This window comes from Hemiscyllium ocellatum, chromosome 31 (assembly GCF_020745735.1).
Source record: "Hemiscyllium ocellatum isolate sHemOce1 chromosome 31, sHemOce1.pat.X.cur, whole genome shotgun sequence".
In the NCBI taxonomy this organism is placed as follows: domain Eukaryota; kingdom Metazoa; phylum Chordata; class Chondrichthyes; order Orectolobiformes; family Hemiscylliidae; genus Hemiscyllium; species Hemiscyllium ocellatum.
Window position 1 is genome coordinate 21,346,796 of NC_083431.1, and position 14,663 is coordinate 21,361,458.

General features: G+C 37.3%; 1 protein-coding gene across 6 annotated transcripts in view; it reads left to right on the top strand.

The window, feature by feature from the left end:
• The window catches only part of myo18ab (myosin XVIIIA b), a 308,092-nt gene that overhangs the window by 156,167 nt on the left and 137,262 nt on the right, over positions 1–14,663 (top strand). For all 6 annotated transcript variants that reach the window (XM_060848332.1, XM_060848328.1, XM_060848330.1 and 3 more), the window contains 2 exons: positions 421–565; positions 9,171–9,344. In XM_060848332.1, coding sequence (XP_060704315.1) covers positions 421–565; positions 9,171–9,344 — 319 coding nt within the window. The remainder of the gene's footprint in view (positions 1–420; positions 566–9,170; positions 9,345–14,663) is intronic.

Below are 14,663 nucleotides of genomic sequence, written 5' to 3' on the forward strand. Positions count from 1 at the left end.
TTCTTTTGTGTTTACAGTTTATTAAAGTATGATGTGGGGATAAAGCTGTTATGTTGCAGTAAGTTTCCTTACCTCAGACATTCTCCACCTCTGCTCAACAACAAAGCCGCTTAAGTTTTGTTCATGCCCAGAATGCTGGCTGTGGGTTAATATCATTTACTTTGTTTATCCATTTTGAAAAACTCTATTGCCAAATGGTAGCAGTTGAAGGGACAGTAAATAATCACCTCTGTTTCCTTCATGTGGTAAGACATATCAGGATGCTAGTGTGCTTCAAAACAGAGCAAGCAAATGTTTTTGCTAGTGTATAAGCTGAAAAAATGTCATAGTGAATATACTCAGGGCATTTGTGTATGCATATGTGTTTTGTCTGTATGTATTTCATTGTCAAATATGGTTTTGTTTCAATTGCTTTTGTAGCCTGAGGAGAAGCAAAAGGCAGCTCAACAATTTAATAAACTTCAAGCTGCTATGAAAGTGCTTGGTATTTCGGTTGATGAACAGAAAGCTTTCTGGCATATCTTGGGTGCCATCTACCACTTGGGGGCAGCAGGGGCCACTAAAGGTAATGCGCTGTATTTAGGAACAATTCAATAACATGGATCTCAATTTTATTTGGCAGAATTTTCATGAGCATAATTACATAGGCGTTACTTTATATGTATCATACCTGTTGTTTGTTACATAAACCAATTTGTGAAATCACTGCATCTACTTGACTTTAAGTACAGTGGTGGTGAATTTCCTCTGGGTTCTTCCACATCCCTGCTATAGCTTTGGTAGAAGAATCATGGAATCACAGGTAAAATCAATGACATTTTAGTCAAGAGATTCTGCAATTCTTTCACTGAAGGGATGGCAACAGATGAGAGAATGTCCATTGGCATTATGTTTAAAATCAAATTTTATAGTTGCTTACAAACTCTAGATTGAAAAAATTCATTACATTTTGTGTTTTTGTGAATTGATTGAATTGAATTAATTTATTTCTTACTGCTCAAGATTTTGCAAATGCTAATATTTTAATGCTTACTGCAATTCTTTTATTATCCAGTAAAACCAGACACTAAGGTAGAGAAATTCAACTCCTAGCTGCTCTTTCTAATACATTTGAAAACTGGCAGCCAACAGTTGAAAATGTGGAACATGCCCAGTGCTTGATTGGAGCAATGTTCAGGGATTGGATAAGCATAAGCCTACTTGCTGTGTAGAATGTTGACCCAAGCCAATTGTCAGACCTGAATGCAAAATGTAGGTGCAAATTGGCAATTTTGTGTTAAGCAAGTTAAATTCTGCAGATTTCTCATGACCTTGGTGCTGTCAAGCCAAAATTTGTCCACTGTTCTGTTTTTGGACACAAATGTTAAATACAGGATATTGTGGTAAGAAGCATAGCAAAGTTATTTATTGCTTGGATGGTGCAAGTCTAGAGGAACAGACACATCTTGAAGTAGCAATGCACAAATCACTGAATGTTGTACCACAGGTTAGCAAAAGCAGAACAACTACTGGACTTTATTTCTAGAAGGATAGGATTGAAGAAAAGCAAGAAATTTACCTTAAATCTTGATTGGACTTTATTTATACTGCATGTAACTTGGATTGATATTTTGTTTAAAAAGGACTTAAGGCGATAGAGAGGGTGCAAAGTAGATTAAAGAGAATGAAACCAAAAAATATATTGGTAAATATATTAGGAAAGTGTTTCCAGACTTGTTTTCTTGATTCTTGACCAAACAGAAGTATTCATGATAAAGAAATGTTTGGTAAGAGTACACAAAAACAATGTTCCATCTTGTGGGGAGCAACCTCTCTAGCGCCTTTAAATCCTTTTTTTAAATAATAGGTTGGCCAGAATTACGTGCAGTTTAAATACAGTCTAATCAAGATTTAGTACAAATTGCCTTCTTCAATTTTATCCTACTAGCAATAAAGTCTTGTACTTGTTCTGCTTTTGCTAACCTGTGGCATAACGTTTAGTGATTAGTGTATTCTACCTCAAGGTCCTTCTGTTTCTCTACCTCACCTAGATTTGCCCCTTCCAAGCAATAAATAATTGTAATTCTTCTATATTCTATTGCAACTGCTCTTTGGCATCCTATTTAATTGCTCCATGGGTGTTAAAAAGATCGAATGGGTTATTGTTAAAGGCATGTATGATAATTTGGGTTACGTCAAATTTGAAAGTCTTATTGGTGGAAATAACATTAATCTTCTTACATTTTATCGTGTGATTGCAGTGCCATGTGAATATTTCAGACATGGATATTTTGTGCTCTTGTTATTTTCATCATAGATGATTGGTTGTATCATTTTCTGTTGTTTAAAAGTTGAAGTCAGTTTATTGTTAAATCCCCTTACCTGTTGGCTTGGCTATAAGTATGGTGCTTAGTTCTTAGGTGCTGAATAAGGGATGCGAGGGAAAGGAATTTGTATCGTACATCATTCAATGAGATCATGGTGATTTAATAGGGTTGGGAGCTATGGGGTAGGGGCTACAAATTGACTTACTTCTGTTCCTATTCAGCCAGTGCTGTGTTCCAACCTTGGGAAGAAACAAGTAGCCCCTAGTCCTTGACACACTTTGATATGCTGCTGGAAAGTTTTTGAGCTGAAATTTCCTTTATTTACAACCAAAAACACACAGTTGAGGTTCAGAGCAAACATCATAAATAAAAGATTACTTAATTTCTTAGACTTTCAGAATTGCTTGGCATATGGTACTAAACCGAAGCAGCTATTGTGTGTATTCAAACCTTACTTAATACTGCCATGTCATTTTGTAACTCATCCACAAGATGGCACTGTAAGTGTTATTTAAGAGTTTTCACGTAATCCTCATTTAAATTTACGTACAAAAGAGGAATGTTCAAAACTAGCGTAGAGTTTTATTCTTTCTTCTCTCAAACAAAACACACCACCTAAAACTCTGTTCCTCTCCTGCACTGTAACTGCTTCAGTTTGACAGCTTATCACCTTGAATGTTTTGTTAAACTTCCTTTGCACGTAGAACCGAAGCAGATACTTTCTCAATTTTTTAAGAAAGAAGACCTTCCTGTCTGAAATTACAACATGTTAAAAACTGACACTGGAGATGTGTACCAATATTTTTGCACTCCCACACCAAACTTTTCTGATAGTGTCAATACAAATTACAGTTGTTTAGTGAGCCAGGTGATGTATTTACCTCTAAATTCAGCATGTAACATTTAATGTGCAATAAGTTCATAGTTTTAACACAATGCAAAAACAAATCATTTCTTTAATATAATTTGATGAAACTTTGATTCTACAGTAATTCTGAACATCTGTGTAACAGTTTTAATGTTTTGATCTTACATTTGTATTAATTATTTGTGGTTTTTAAAGCTTCTTAAAACTATTTTACACAATAGTTAGTGTCAGCAGATGTAGTCCTTAGTAACACTGTTCACGTAGCATGTGGCAAATCTTGAAGCCATGTTTTCAAATCAATTATTATTAAGCAACAGTACCATTTACTGTGTAATCCTGAAATGATGTATGTGCTACTGGGTAAATAAGTGATTACAATTTGCATTCTAAGTTAACAGACAGTTAACTCTGAAATAGTTGACGTAATATGTTTATTTTGAATGGCTCACATGTACGTTTTTGAACTAATTGTTGTAAGCATGGGTTGTTAGTCTAAGTGACTAACCATTATCTGCTTGTTTTGCGGTGCAATGGTTTTTTTTAACTGATGAATATTAAAATTGCCTTCTAACACTTTGTTTTGTTTGCATGTTGCATGCCGTTCCATTACAACACAGATGGTGATGAAGGTAAAATGTTCATCTATATTCTATATTCTCTGCAAAGCTACTTTTTTCTTGTAAATATACGTTTCCTACATGGAGTAGGCCTTCATTGAGCTAATGATTGGGCTTTTTTTATTCCATTTCCTTTAATTTTGAAATGTCAATAGTCATTCATCTAATGTATTCTGTGAAGCTCTACTAATGCATATAGTCATTTAATTTCATTTTATTGCACATGTAGATTTTCAAATACTTAATGCAAATTGCCAGTTGCAGTTAAATCATTTGGGACAAACCATCATTTTATCCAATACTTCTATGATCAGAAAAAAGTATATAATAAATAGAGCCAAACACTCTTTCATTCCCCATTTTTCCCATTGGTTTTGTAACTTTGGCTCTTCTGAAGGTGAAGTTTAATGTTGGAGCAGATTTGGACTATAGTAGGCCATGCTGATCTTTAGCTCAACTCCAGTTAGTTGAAATAAAAATTGCTGGAGAAATTCAGCAGGTATGGCAGCATCTGTAAAGAAAAAGCAGAGTTAACATTGAGTCGAGTGACCCTTCTTCAAAGTATTCTTTGTTTTGAAGAAAGATCGCAGGACTTGAAACATTAACTCTGTTCTCTTCCACAGGTGCTGCCAGAACTGCTGAATTTCTCCAGCAATTTGTTTTTAAGAATTCAAGCATCCGCAGTTCTTTGTTTTATTTCAATTAGCTGACGTGGCTTCAAATCCTTTGATGCATTTATCCAGCATGTATAAGATTAGAGTTGAAAGCTCCAGTTTCTGAACATTTTTTTGGACAACAATGCCAGATTTCTGTTGCACTTTGAATGAAAGTACTTTTTAAAAATGTGTTCTTTCATGGATTTGTGCCAAATACATTTGTTGTCTGTCCCTAATTACCCCTAAATTAATGTCTTACCAAGCCATTTTAGTGGGCAGTTAAGAGTCATCCCCATTGCAATGAGTCTAGAGTCACAAGTGAGCCAGACCAGATGAAAATGTCAGATTTCCTCAAAGACATTCATGAACCAGATGGGTAATTATAATGATCGCTGGTAGTTACAATGGTTGCTACTGAGACTCGCTTTCAGTTTCAGATTTTTACCAATTGTATTTAAATTCCACTTTGATTTCTGCTTACTGATTTCCCTCATAAATGGCCTAGGCCTAATATTAACATTTTAAAAATTGAGTATGATGAAATATGTTTAAACTACAGTGAACATGCATTGGGCCATGCCCACCATTAGAAAAGAACCCCACCAAGTTGTAAAGGGGCCTGGCGCTGTTAGCACTCAGTTTGAATTCCACTGCAGCCATTGCTACATTTGAGGTATTGGCCCATGGTTTGGAATATCCCAGTGTGTAATCTGAAGCATAATTTCCCTTTGCAATCCCACTCATTTAACTTAAAGCCAACATTCCATTCTTCATTTTTATTGATTTTAGAACTGTTATCCAACATGAAATGATTTATGTGCTTGTACTCACAAATCTTTTCACTTCTGTATGGGTGCTAGATTTTTACAAGAGAAAAATGCACCAATCTTGAATTTAGAAACTTCATGTTTGGCTACATCTGCCATATTATGGCCTATTTATTTAACAGGTTAATGTTCCTTCCTCTCTTATCTGCACAATATATTGTCTCTTGTAATTTAATATATTTTTAGCAGTCGTCAGCCCCCTTTATGGTAAAGGCAGTTTGAGTGGTGTTAACACCAATTTTTATTCTCTCAATTCAGAGAGGAATGAATTGCTTAGACAGAAATGTTTCTTCTGGTTCATCAAGTACCTTCATGAATCAAAGGTGTGAGAGCCTAACGAGCTTAGAATCTCCTAGAACATAATCATGTGGCAAATTTACTCCATTGGAGTATGATATTGGCACTGCCAGTGAATCCAATATCAATTTAACTGATATGATATTTCAGAAATAAAGTTAACCTGAAAATTGGTCAAATTCATTGTAGTTCAAAATGAGACCGTTCTAGTTTATGAGCCAAGACTAAATGGCACCTTTGGTCAGATGCTCTACAACATGCCAGCGAAGCTTTTGTATCGTTTTATTCCTTTTCCTGAAATGCTTCCATTTATTGTAAAAGAAATAGAGAGGAAGGCCAGTTTGGTCTTTCATAAATGGAGGACCTTCCAGAACTAGTTCAGCATTGTATTCTGAATAGGTATAAATATTGGGTGTGCAGTTGTGGATCCAGGGCACACATACCAGGTGATTAGCAACATATAATGTACAAGTAGAAAATATTTAGCATTTATTCTATCTTTGTATTAAATTGTTGCGTCATGTATGAAGTATAATCATTTTCATGGAACTTCAAAACTTAATTTCATCATGGATTTTTTTTCCAATGTAGGAAATGGTCTTGTCAATGAACCATGCCTGCAATGGAGGCAAGTCCATTTGTGATTAACTTAGCATTTCTACAGCTCCCTACAGTTGTAGTACTGTAGTTTTGCAAAGTTTTCTGTGAGCCTAGGTCCTTGAGCTTACCATGACATTTTTTTAAAATAAGTCTATATGATGCCTTTTGTCATTTATAAAAGATACTTTATTTGGCACACTTTTTTGTATTTAAAAGAGCAGTGCGTTAAATTAGTTTTAGTTTTTGGTAACATCAGTGCATAATACAAAATTGATGGCAAGACTGCAGTATTAGGATTTTTTTGTGTGCTTAAAACAAAAGTTAAAATTTTAATATGTGCGAAGGCTCTGATTAGATATGAGGCAATGATGCCAAATGAATTAAGCTTCTTTCCTGGAGTTTGTACCAGTTTCAGCATAGACCTAATAATGCTAGCGGGTAAAGGTAAAATTATGAAATTTATGAGCTTAAGTAAATTTGATGCTTATTTATGACTTGCCTAGCACTTAGTTTTGGAAAACATGAAATGCTCCAGTTGGTGGAAATCTGAAGTATAAGCAGCAGATGCTGAAAATATTCAGCAATTAAGGCAGCAACCGGTAGATAGGAGAGAACTTTCCTCTCCAAAGATGCTGATTGATCTCCTGAGCACTTTTTTAGTATTTGCTGTTTATGCTTCATTCGAAGAAGATACTGATTGATTCTCCACCATTTTTGAGGAACTGAAATTTTAAATGGATTATGGCATTTCCTATGATGTGTACCAAGACATCCATAAAAACAATTTGGTAAATGTTTGCAGGAAGGTTCAAAGCAATACAATTCCAGGATGACAAGTACTTGGTTAAGGAATAAATGGCAGTGGGTAGTTGTTAGAGCAGTTATTTTTTGGGAAGGAGAAGAGGAGATCTGAATAGAGTGACTTCTGACTCCTTGTTGAGATCCTTTCCTCTTAATTGAACAAAACGTGTGCAGATTAAATTTAAAACGTAATGGTCTATGTGATTCTGGGAAAGAAAAAACATATTTTGTGTGGTGTTTTTGTTTTAAGAATTAGGGTAACAGAAAAGGTTCCAGCAAGTAAGTGTGTGATCAGTTTCTGCAAAATGAACAAGTGAATAGTAGGGTCAACATAAGCATAAATATAGAGGAGTCTAGATTGTAGGCATGGTTCTCTGCTCAAGCTACTTAGTTTGGAAGTTTAGAACAAACTGGAGTATAGGAAGCATCTCTTGCAACAAATTTGTTTAAAAAGTTTGGCTATTGGCTTAAGAAGTTGAAAGTTCTTGAGTAACAATGAATTGAACTTTTGGTATAGCCAAATTGTGAGGGGGGATAAAGTTTTAGATGTCAAATTTCACAATTAAAGACCATTCTAGAGTAATTTGCAATCTTAGGATGGCTGGAGGAGATTTGAAATGAGTGCCTTGCTGGAAGCAAACAAACACCCAGAAATTTTCAGTTTGTATATGAGACACTAGTGCATTACTCAACAAGTAGTTAATCTTCCATTTTTCGATAAGTATCTGACTTGAGAATTTTACAGTACAAGGCAAATAAATGTAGAAATAAAGTGGGATTCAGCCCTTTGAGTTCAAGTAAGAATTCATTGCATTTTAATTTTGGCATAACTGAATATTTAAGATAGCCTATAGTTCATGTTCATTTGATTTTTACACTAGAATTCTGATGTTCAAATCAAGAATCTTATAGCTTCATTCCTTTAGTAAATACTTGAAGTTTCAGATTCAAAATAAATTAAAACTGTTAATAGTCTCCACTGAAACCATAACAGTTAATATGAAACAAGAGAAGGCCTTTTGATGTTAAGAGGTAGCACGGATGGTACAAAATAAGGCATACAATATATGTAAGGTTAAAAGATGAGGTCTGCAGATGCTGGAGATCACAGCTGAAAATGTGTTGCTGGTTAAAGCACAGCAGGTTAGGCAGCATCCAAGGAACAGGAAATTCGACGTTTCGTGCATAAGCCCTTCATCAGGAATCTGATGAAGGGCTTATGCCCGAAACGTCGCATTTCCTATTCCTTGGATGCTGCCTAACCTGCTGTGCTTTAACCAGCAACACATTTTCAGATACAATATATGTAGATGAGTAAAACCTTGGGATGTGAAATGCAAAATATTGTATGAAAAAATAGCCTGCATGAATGGTATTGAAACAATTTTCAAAGCAATTGAGATAAATCTGATGTCCTATCCCTGTGTTCAACAAAGAAACCCACCGTGGGCCATCAGTTGTCATGGCAAAAGAACAGTATATAGTCCAAACAGTAGAATTCAATCCAGTCATATTTTAACTACTATCTCCATCTTTGGTTCTTCAGAAAAAAGGGACAAGTCAGGGGAAAAAGCACCTCAATGAATGACTTAAAGCAATAACAAAACACTGCCTGCTTTTATTTTATTGTGTCATATTCTTTTATCGTTGAATTTATGCGCCTAGTGTTTTCCACGTGTGTGTGTGTGTGTGTGTGTGTGTGTGTGTGTGTGTGTGTGTGTGTGTTTTATTCACCTGGAATAAACTATCATAGATCTCGCTGTTTAAGTTGGCCTCTGTATAGCACCGTTTTAAATTTAGATGTATGAAATTGGAGTGAAATTCTGATAATAGTTTTCCTTTTTAGCCTTAGACAATGTAGCATTTTCTGTACAATATAGTTAAGTACCCATGAAAGAGTATCCAAATCTGAATTGACTTGAAATAATATAGAAAGGGAACTCAGTCAATCTATTCCCATCCTGCTATAAATAATATGTATAGAATAAATATACTGACTGGAAGGATGAAATAAAGTAGAGGTGGATCTTAGTATTAACTGCTTGTTCCTTATAACTGGACATGACCAAACTGTTTATGTCCATTTTGTCATTCTATTCAATTTAGTAGTTTTTTCCATATTAAATGTATAGGTATAGTTACATTGTAAGTGATTTGAATATGCTAACTAAATTGATCTTTTTTGTTACAAATTCAAGCTGGGAGAAGACAGTTTGCCAGACATGAATGGGGTCAAAAAGCAGCCTATCTGCTGGGTTGTAACTTGGAAGAATTGTCCTCTGCACTTTTTAAGCACCAGCCAAAAGGTGCACTTCAGAGATCAACTTCCTTCCGTCAAGGGCCAGATGAATGTGGGCAGGGAGATGGGTCAGGTAAAAAGCATACCATATATTGACCAATGCTGCTTATTGTAAATGGTTTATCAGATAATATCGAGAAATGTTGTGTTTTCTTTTAAATGAAATTTTTATGCATCTTTTATTTAACTTGTATACCTGGTAAAATTTGTTTTTAGCGATTGACCAAACATGAATATACCCAAAACAATGTAGTATTGTTACATAGCACCAAACATTTATTTTTGTTATGCCATTTGTGGTTGGTCTTAGTTGAATATAAATGAAGGAAATTATGGAACTTTAATTATATAGACATTTTGCAATCAACAGATAATACTTGACAGGTACTAGCTGCCCCACATCCAGAGAGCTCTGAGAAGAGAATAAAAGAAAAAAATACTTGACAGGTAGAAATGTTGCAACCAATTTGAATGCAGCAAAGTCCCACAACTAATAAATAATCTAATTATGATGGTCTCTGTCAATTAACTTGTCAATCTCCGTAATATTGGCCAGGTTATCATCAGAATATGTTGATACATTTCAACTAATATCTAGTTTAACTCAGTAAGTTCAATTTAATGTGTTTTTGACCAGGCCAGATCCCTTCAAAGTATTTTAAGAAGGTAGTCTAGACAATAAACCTTTCTTATTTTAAAGGCAGATATGAAGTGGATATTCCAGGTGTGTGCAGCTGGTCAAACCACTTGGCTTTAAGAAAAACAGAATTTATTTAAACGCTAAATTGAAACATGAATATAAGAAAGCTGAATTTAGAATACCATTACTGTTGGAAAACTTAACCGATGCAATACAGTAACTTGACTAAGGAACTGTTCCAATTCCCATAATATCTCATAAGCACATCCCTTGGCAAAGGGTAAATTCAAACACAGGTTCCTCCAGACAGGAGAGATTTCAGAGAGAAAGGTCAGCCAGGGATCATCTGCTGAAGCATGGAATCTTTTTGCATTACAGCAGCTACAACTAAACCAAACTAGAAAAAACCTGAACTGGGGGAATTGACCACTCCGTGCCATTGTTAAAGTAGACCGTTCGAGACATTTTGGTATCTCTGACTTTACGACTCCTCTTGGGGGGAGAAAGAAACTCGAGGACAAAATAACCTTTTGTGACGACGACATCACAGATTTAGCTAGTAAGGTTAAGTTATTAAATTAAATTAGAAACTAGTAAGATAGCACCTCTGATGATTAACTAATCATTAATATGGATAATTTACCAAAATAAATAATACTGATTTGCTAACTCTAATTTAGTCCCCAATAAAATGACTACTGTCATTCTGGCTAACCCCTGAAGAGGATTGATCTCTGTATCTTTAAGTACAAGGCAACCAGTGTAGCCAACCACCACCAGATCTGGTTGGTGCATGTAAGACACTGTCTGATTCTAATCTGATCTGCTTAAATTGTTCTCTATTCAAGGATGATCCTGGGAAGTAAAGATAACCCCAGCTTTACTTATCCCCATTACCCTTACTTTCAATTGTGTGTAAGAGGTCATCGACTATATTGTCTTAAGATTGAGACCGTTCAATTAACTGCCTCTGCTGCATCCCTCCCTCCAGTCCACCATACCAAACTTCCTTGGGAGCTGCCCTCACCCACTATTCTCTATCTTCTGAGTTCTCTCTTACTATTTGTTGTGTTTTCAGAAGCAAGTTTTGTCAATGCAACCCACTTCTGCTCCCCTGACCTTATTTTCACTAAATTGCTGATCGCCCAACTACTTCCTCCCGCTTTCCATGTTAGTCAATATTATTAACAATTTATCTTCTAGTGTTGTCTTTTGTTCATTTAAATTTATTAATATCATGACCCCTCTTCTAAAAGAACAATCCAATCTCACTGTCCTTGCAAATTACATCCTGCCTTCAATCTTTGTGTTCTCAAGAAATGAAGGTGGTGGTATCTCAAATTTATGCTCATCTTTGCTGGAATCTCATGTTTGAATGATTCTAAACAGGTTTTCACCATGAAACCGCTCTTATCAAAGTCACAAATGACATCCTGTGTGATTGTGACAAAAGCAAGCTTTCCTTGCTCATCCTCCCTAAGTTACCTGGAACCTTTGATATAGTTAATTAAACCATCTCCAACCCCTCTCTCCACTGTCACCTAACTAGGTGGAACTGTTTTCATTTTGGTTCTGTTTAAATCTATCTAATCATGTTCAGAGAATCAACTGACATTACTTATTTTCTGACTTGCGCACAAGTACGTCTATTGTCCTCCAATAATGTATCTCCTCCTATTTTGCATCGAACTGGTGCCTTGTGGTGACATAGCTGAAAGTGGAGCCTAGTTTTAATATGTTCCCCAAAGGCATTCAATATCACCTCATCATTGCTTCCCTTGACTTCGCTGCTAAATTACAACGCTGATTATCTCATTCAGTGCTGGTTGATCAGGAGCTCCCTCCAATTAAATTTTGTGAAAATGTTGCCCCTGAAGTCACTTTTATATCTTTCCCCTCTCACCCTAAACCTATGTCCTCTAGTTCTGGAGGGAAAAGACCTTGTCTATTTAACCTATCCATACCCTTCATGATTTTATAAACCTCGATAAGATCACCCCTCCACCTCCAATGCTCCAGGGAAACAAGCCCCAGACTATTCAGCCTCTCCTTATAGCTCAAATCCTCCAACCCTGGCAACATCCTTAACTTTTTTCTGAACCTTTTTCAAGTTTTACAACATCCTTCTGATAGGAAGAAAACCAGCTATGCATCTTTATGACTCTATTTGGAAGTGTTGATTTTCATCCCTGTTCTCTGGCGACCAACTAACCACAGACGTATACTACAAGGCCACTGACTCCCACAATTATCTAGACTACACCTCCTCCCACCCTACCTCCTGTAAAAACACCATGCCTTATTCCCAATTCCTCCACCTCCGCCGCATCTGTCCCAGGATGACCAATTCCACCTCAAAAGTCCAGATGTATGCCTCCTTCCACGATCGCAACTCTCCTTCCCATGTGGTTGACATTTTCCTCCAGCGCATCTTCTCCACTTCACATACCATTGCCCTTTAACAACACCCCTCCCACCGCAACAAGGTCGGATTCCCCGATCCTCATCTTCCACCCTACCAATCTCCACATACAACGCATCATCCTCCACCACTCCCGCCACCTCCAAAAAGACCCCACCAAAAGAGAGATATTTCCCTCCCCACCCCATCAGTGTTCCGAAAAGACCATTTACTCCATGACTCCCTCATCAGGTCTGCCCCACCAACCTGCACCCCACTCCTGGCACCTTTCCCTGCCACTGCAGGAAGTGCAAAACCTGCGTCCACACTACTCCCTTCACCTCCATCCAAGGCCCCAAGGGATCCTTCCATATCCAACATTGGATCGCCCTCTGGACCCGTTCATCACTCCCACCTCTGATCTATCACTTTCTTCCTCACCTTCATCCACTTATCATTCTCCCAGCTACCTTACACCCAACCCCCCCACCCCTCCCATTTACCCCTCAGCCCCAACACACAAGCCTCATTCCTGATGAAGGGCTTATACCCAGAACGTCAATTCTTCTGCTCCTTGGATGCTGCCTGACCTGCTGTGATTTTCCAGCACTACACTCTCAATTCTGAGCTCCAGCATCTGCAGTCCTCACTTTCTCCTGAAAGGTATTACACCAAACTAAAGAGAACCTTTTTTAGTAGTAACTAATGAAACGATCGATTTGTTTTAAAAACCTTTCACTTCTGGCTGATGTGTAGAATTGTAGAATGGCTAGAAATTTCAATGACACTGAGACCTTTAGTGCTGCCTCCTAAACTGGCCATTTACAGATCTGCCTGTAGGTGGTGGCAAATATAGGCGAGTGGGACCCTCGTCAAGCAAAGATTTTTTCCAGTACTGCCTTTCACTCATCTGCAAATAGTTGTTGCAATGCCACTCTCTCTGTCTATTCACTGCTCGATTGCACTAAGACTGTAATTTCCTCTTAGATGCTGCGTGTTTAGCCACCTCTGCAGTCTCTTGAGCTTTGTCTCTGATCTGTGCTGCACATTCATTCTCCTTCTCTTGCTTCAAGCAACTGGGTGGCTGCACTGATTTGTGGTGAAATATCATGAATAAATTCCTTATTTGCTATTTGAGATCTTGACATAGTCAGGTCTTTAACAGGCTATTTGTATTTTTGTATTGAAAATCTTTTTTCCGGAACCTCTACATAAGTGAGAGTTGCCATGGCCCATATCTGGTTTTCCACTTCCTCATTCTATCAAGATCTTTTTTAAATCTTGATCTTTACATTGCTTTGCATGCATGCAGTAAGCTCAATCTGACTCTTGGTGGCCCTTTAACTTGCTGCAATACGGTCCTGCAACACTGGAATTCTACGGTCTATTTCATCCCTATATCCTGAACTTCCACAAGTGTGGACCTCTGAATGCTCCTGCATGGCTGCAAAGGAATAACCCCCTCTTCCCCCATCACAATTGTTGGTGAGACTTTGGTATCCTTCAGAATTAAATGAATCACAAGACATGGTTGGGATGTTGGTATAAAGAATTGATGAAGCTTTTTGCCTTTATTCTGCAGTAACTGCTTCCTTTCAGTGAACAGACTTTAACTGAGTGTTCACAAGCAATAGTACTTCAGTTCCTTTGATTGGGTGTGTGGGAACATGTGCAAACATATGTCAGTGCCCATATCTTTTATACTACACAATTTCTGCAAGACCTTTATTTGAGACGGTGGTTATAATTTTTTCATTTGATTTGTTCACTTTTTACCCATCCCTCTTGACTATGATTTCTCCTCATCACTCGAGCTGACCTACTCCATTCATAGAACATAGAATATTACAGCGTAGTATAGGCCCTTCAGCCCTTGATGTTGCATGGTCCTGAGAAACCAATCTGAAGCCCATCTAACCTACACTATTCCATTCTCATCCATATACCTATCCAATGACCATTTAAATGCCTGTAAAGTTGGCTAGTCTACGACTGTTGCAGGCAGTGCGTTCCACTCCCCTATTATTCAGAGTAAAGAAACTACCTCTGTCATCTGTTCTATATCTATCACCCCTCAATTTGAAGCTATGTCCCCGCATGCTAGCCATCACCATCCTTGCAAAAAGGCTGTCACTGTCCACCTGATCTAACACTGATTATCTTGTACGTCTCAATTAAATCACACTCAACCTCCTTCTCTCTAACGAAAACAACCTCAAGTCCCTCAACTTTTCCTCAAAGACCTTCCCTCCATACCAGGCAACACACTGGTAAATCTCCTCTGAATCCTTCCCAAAGCTTCCACATCCTTCATGTAATGCAGTGACCAAAACTGTGCACAATACTCAAAG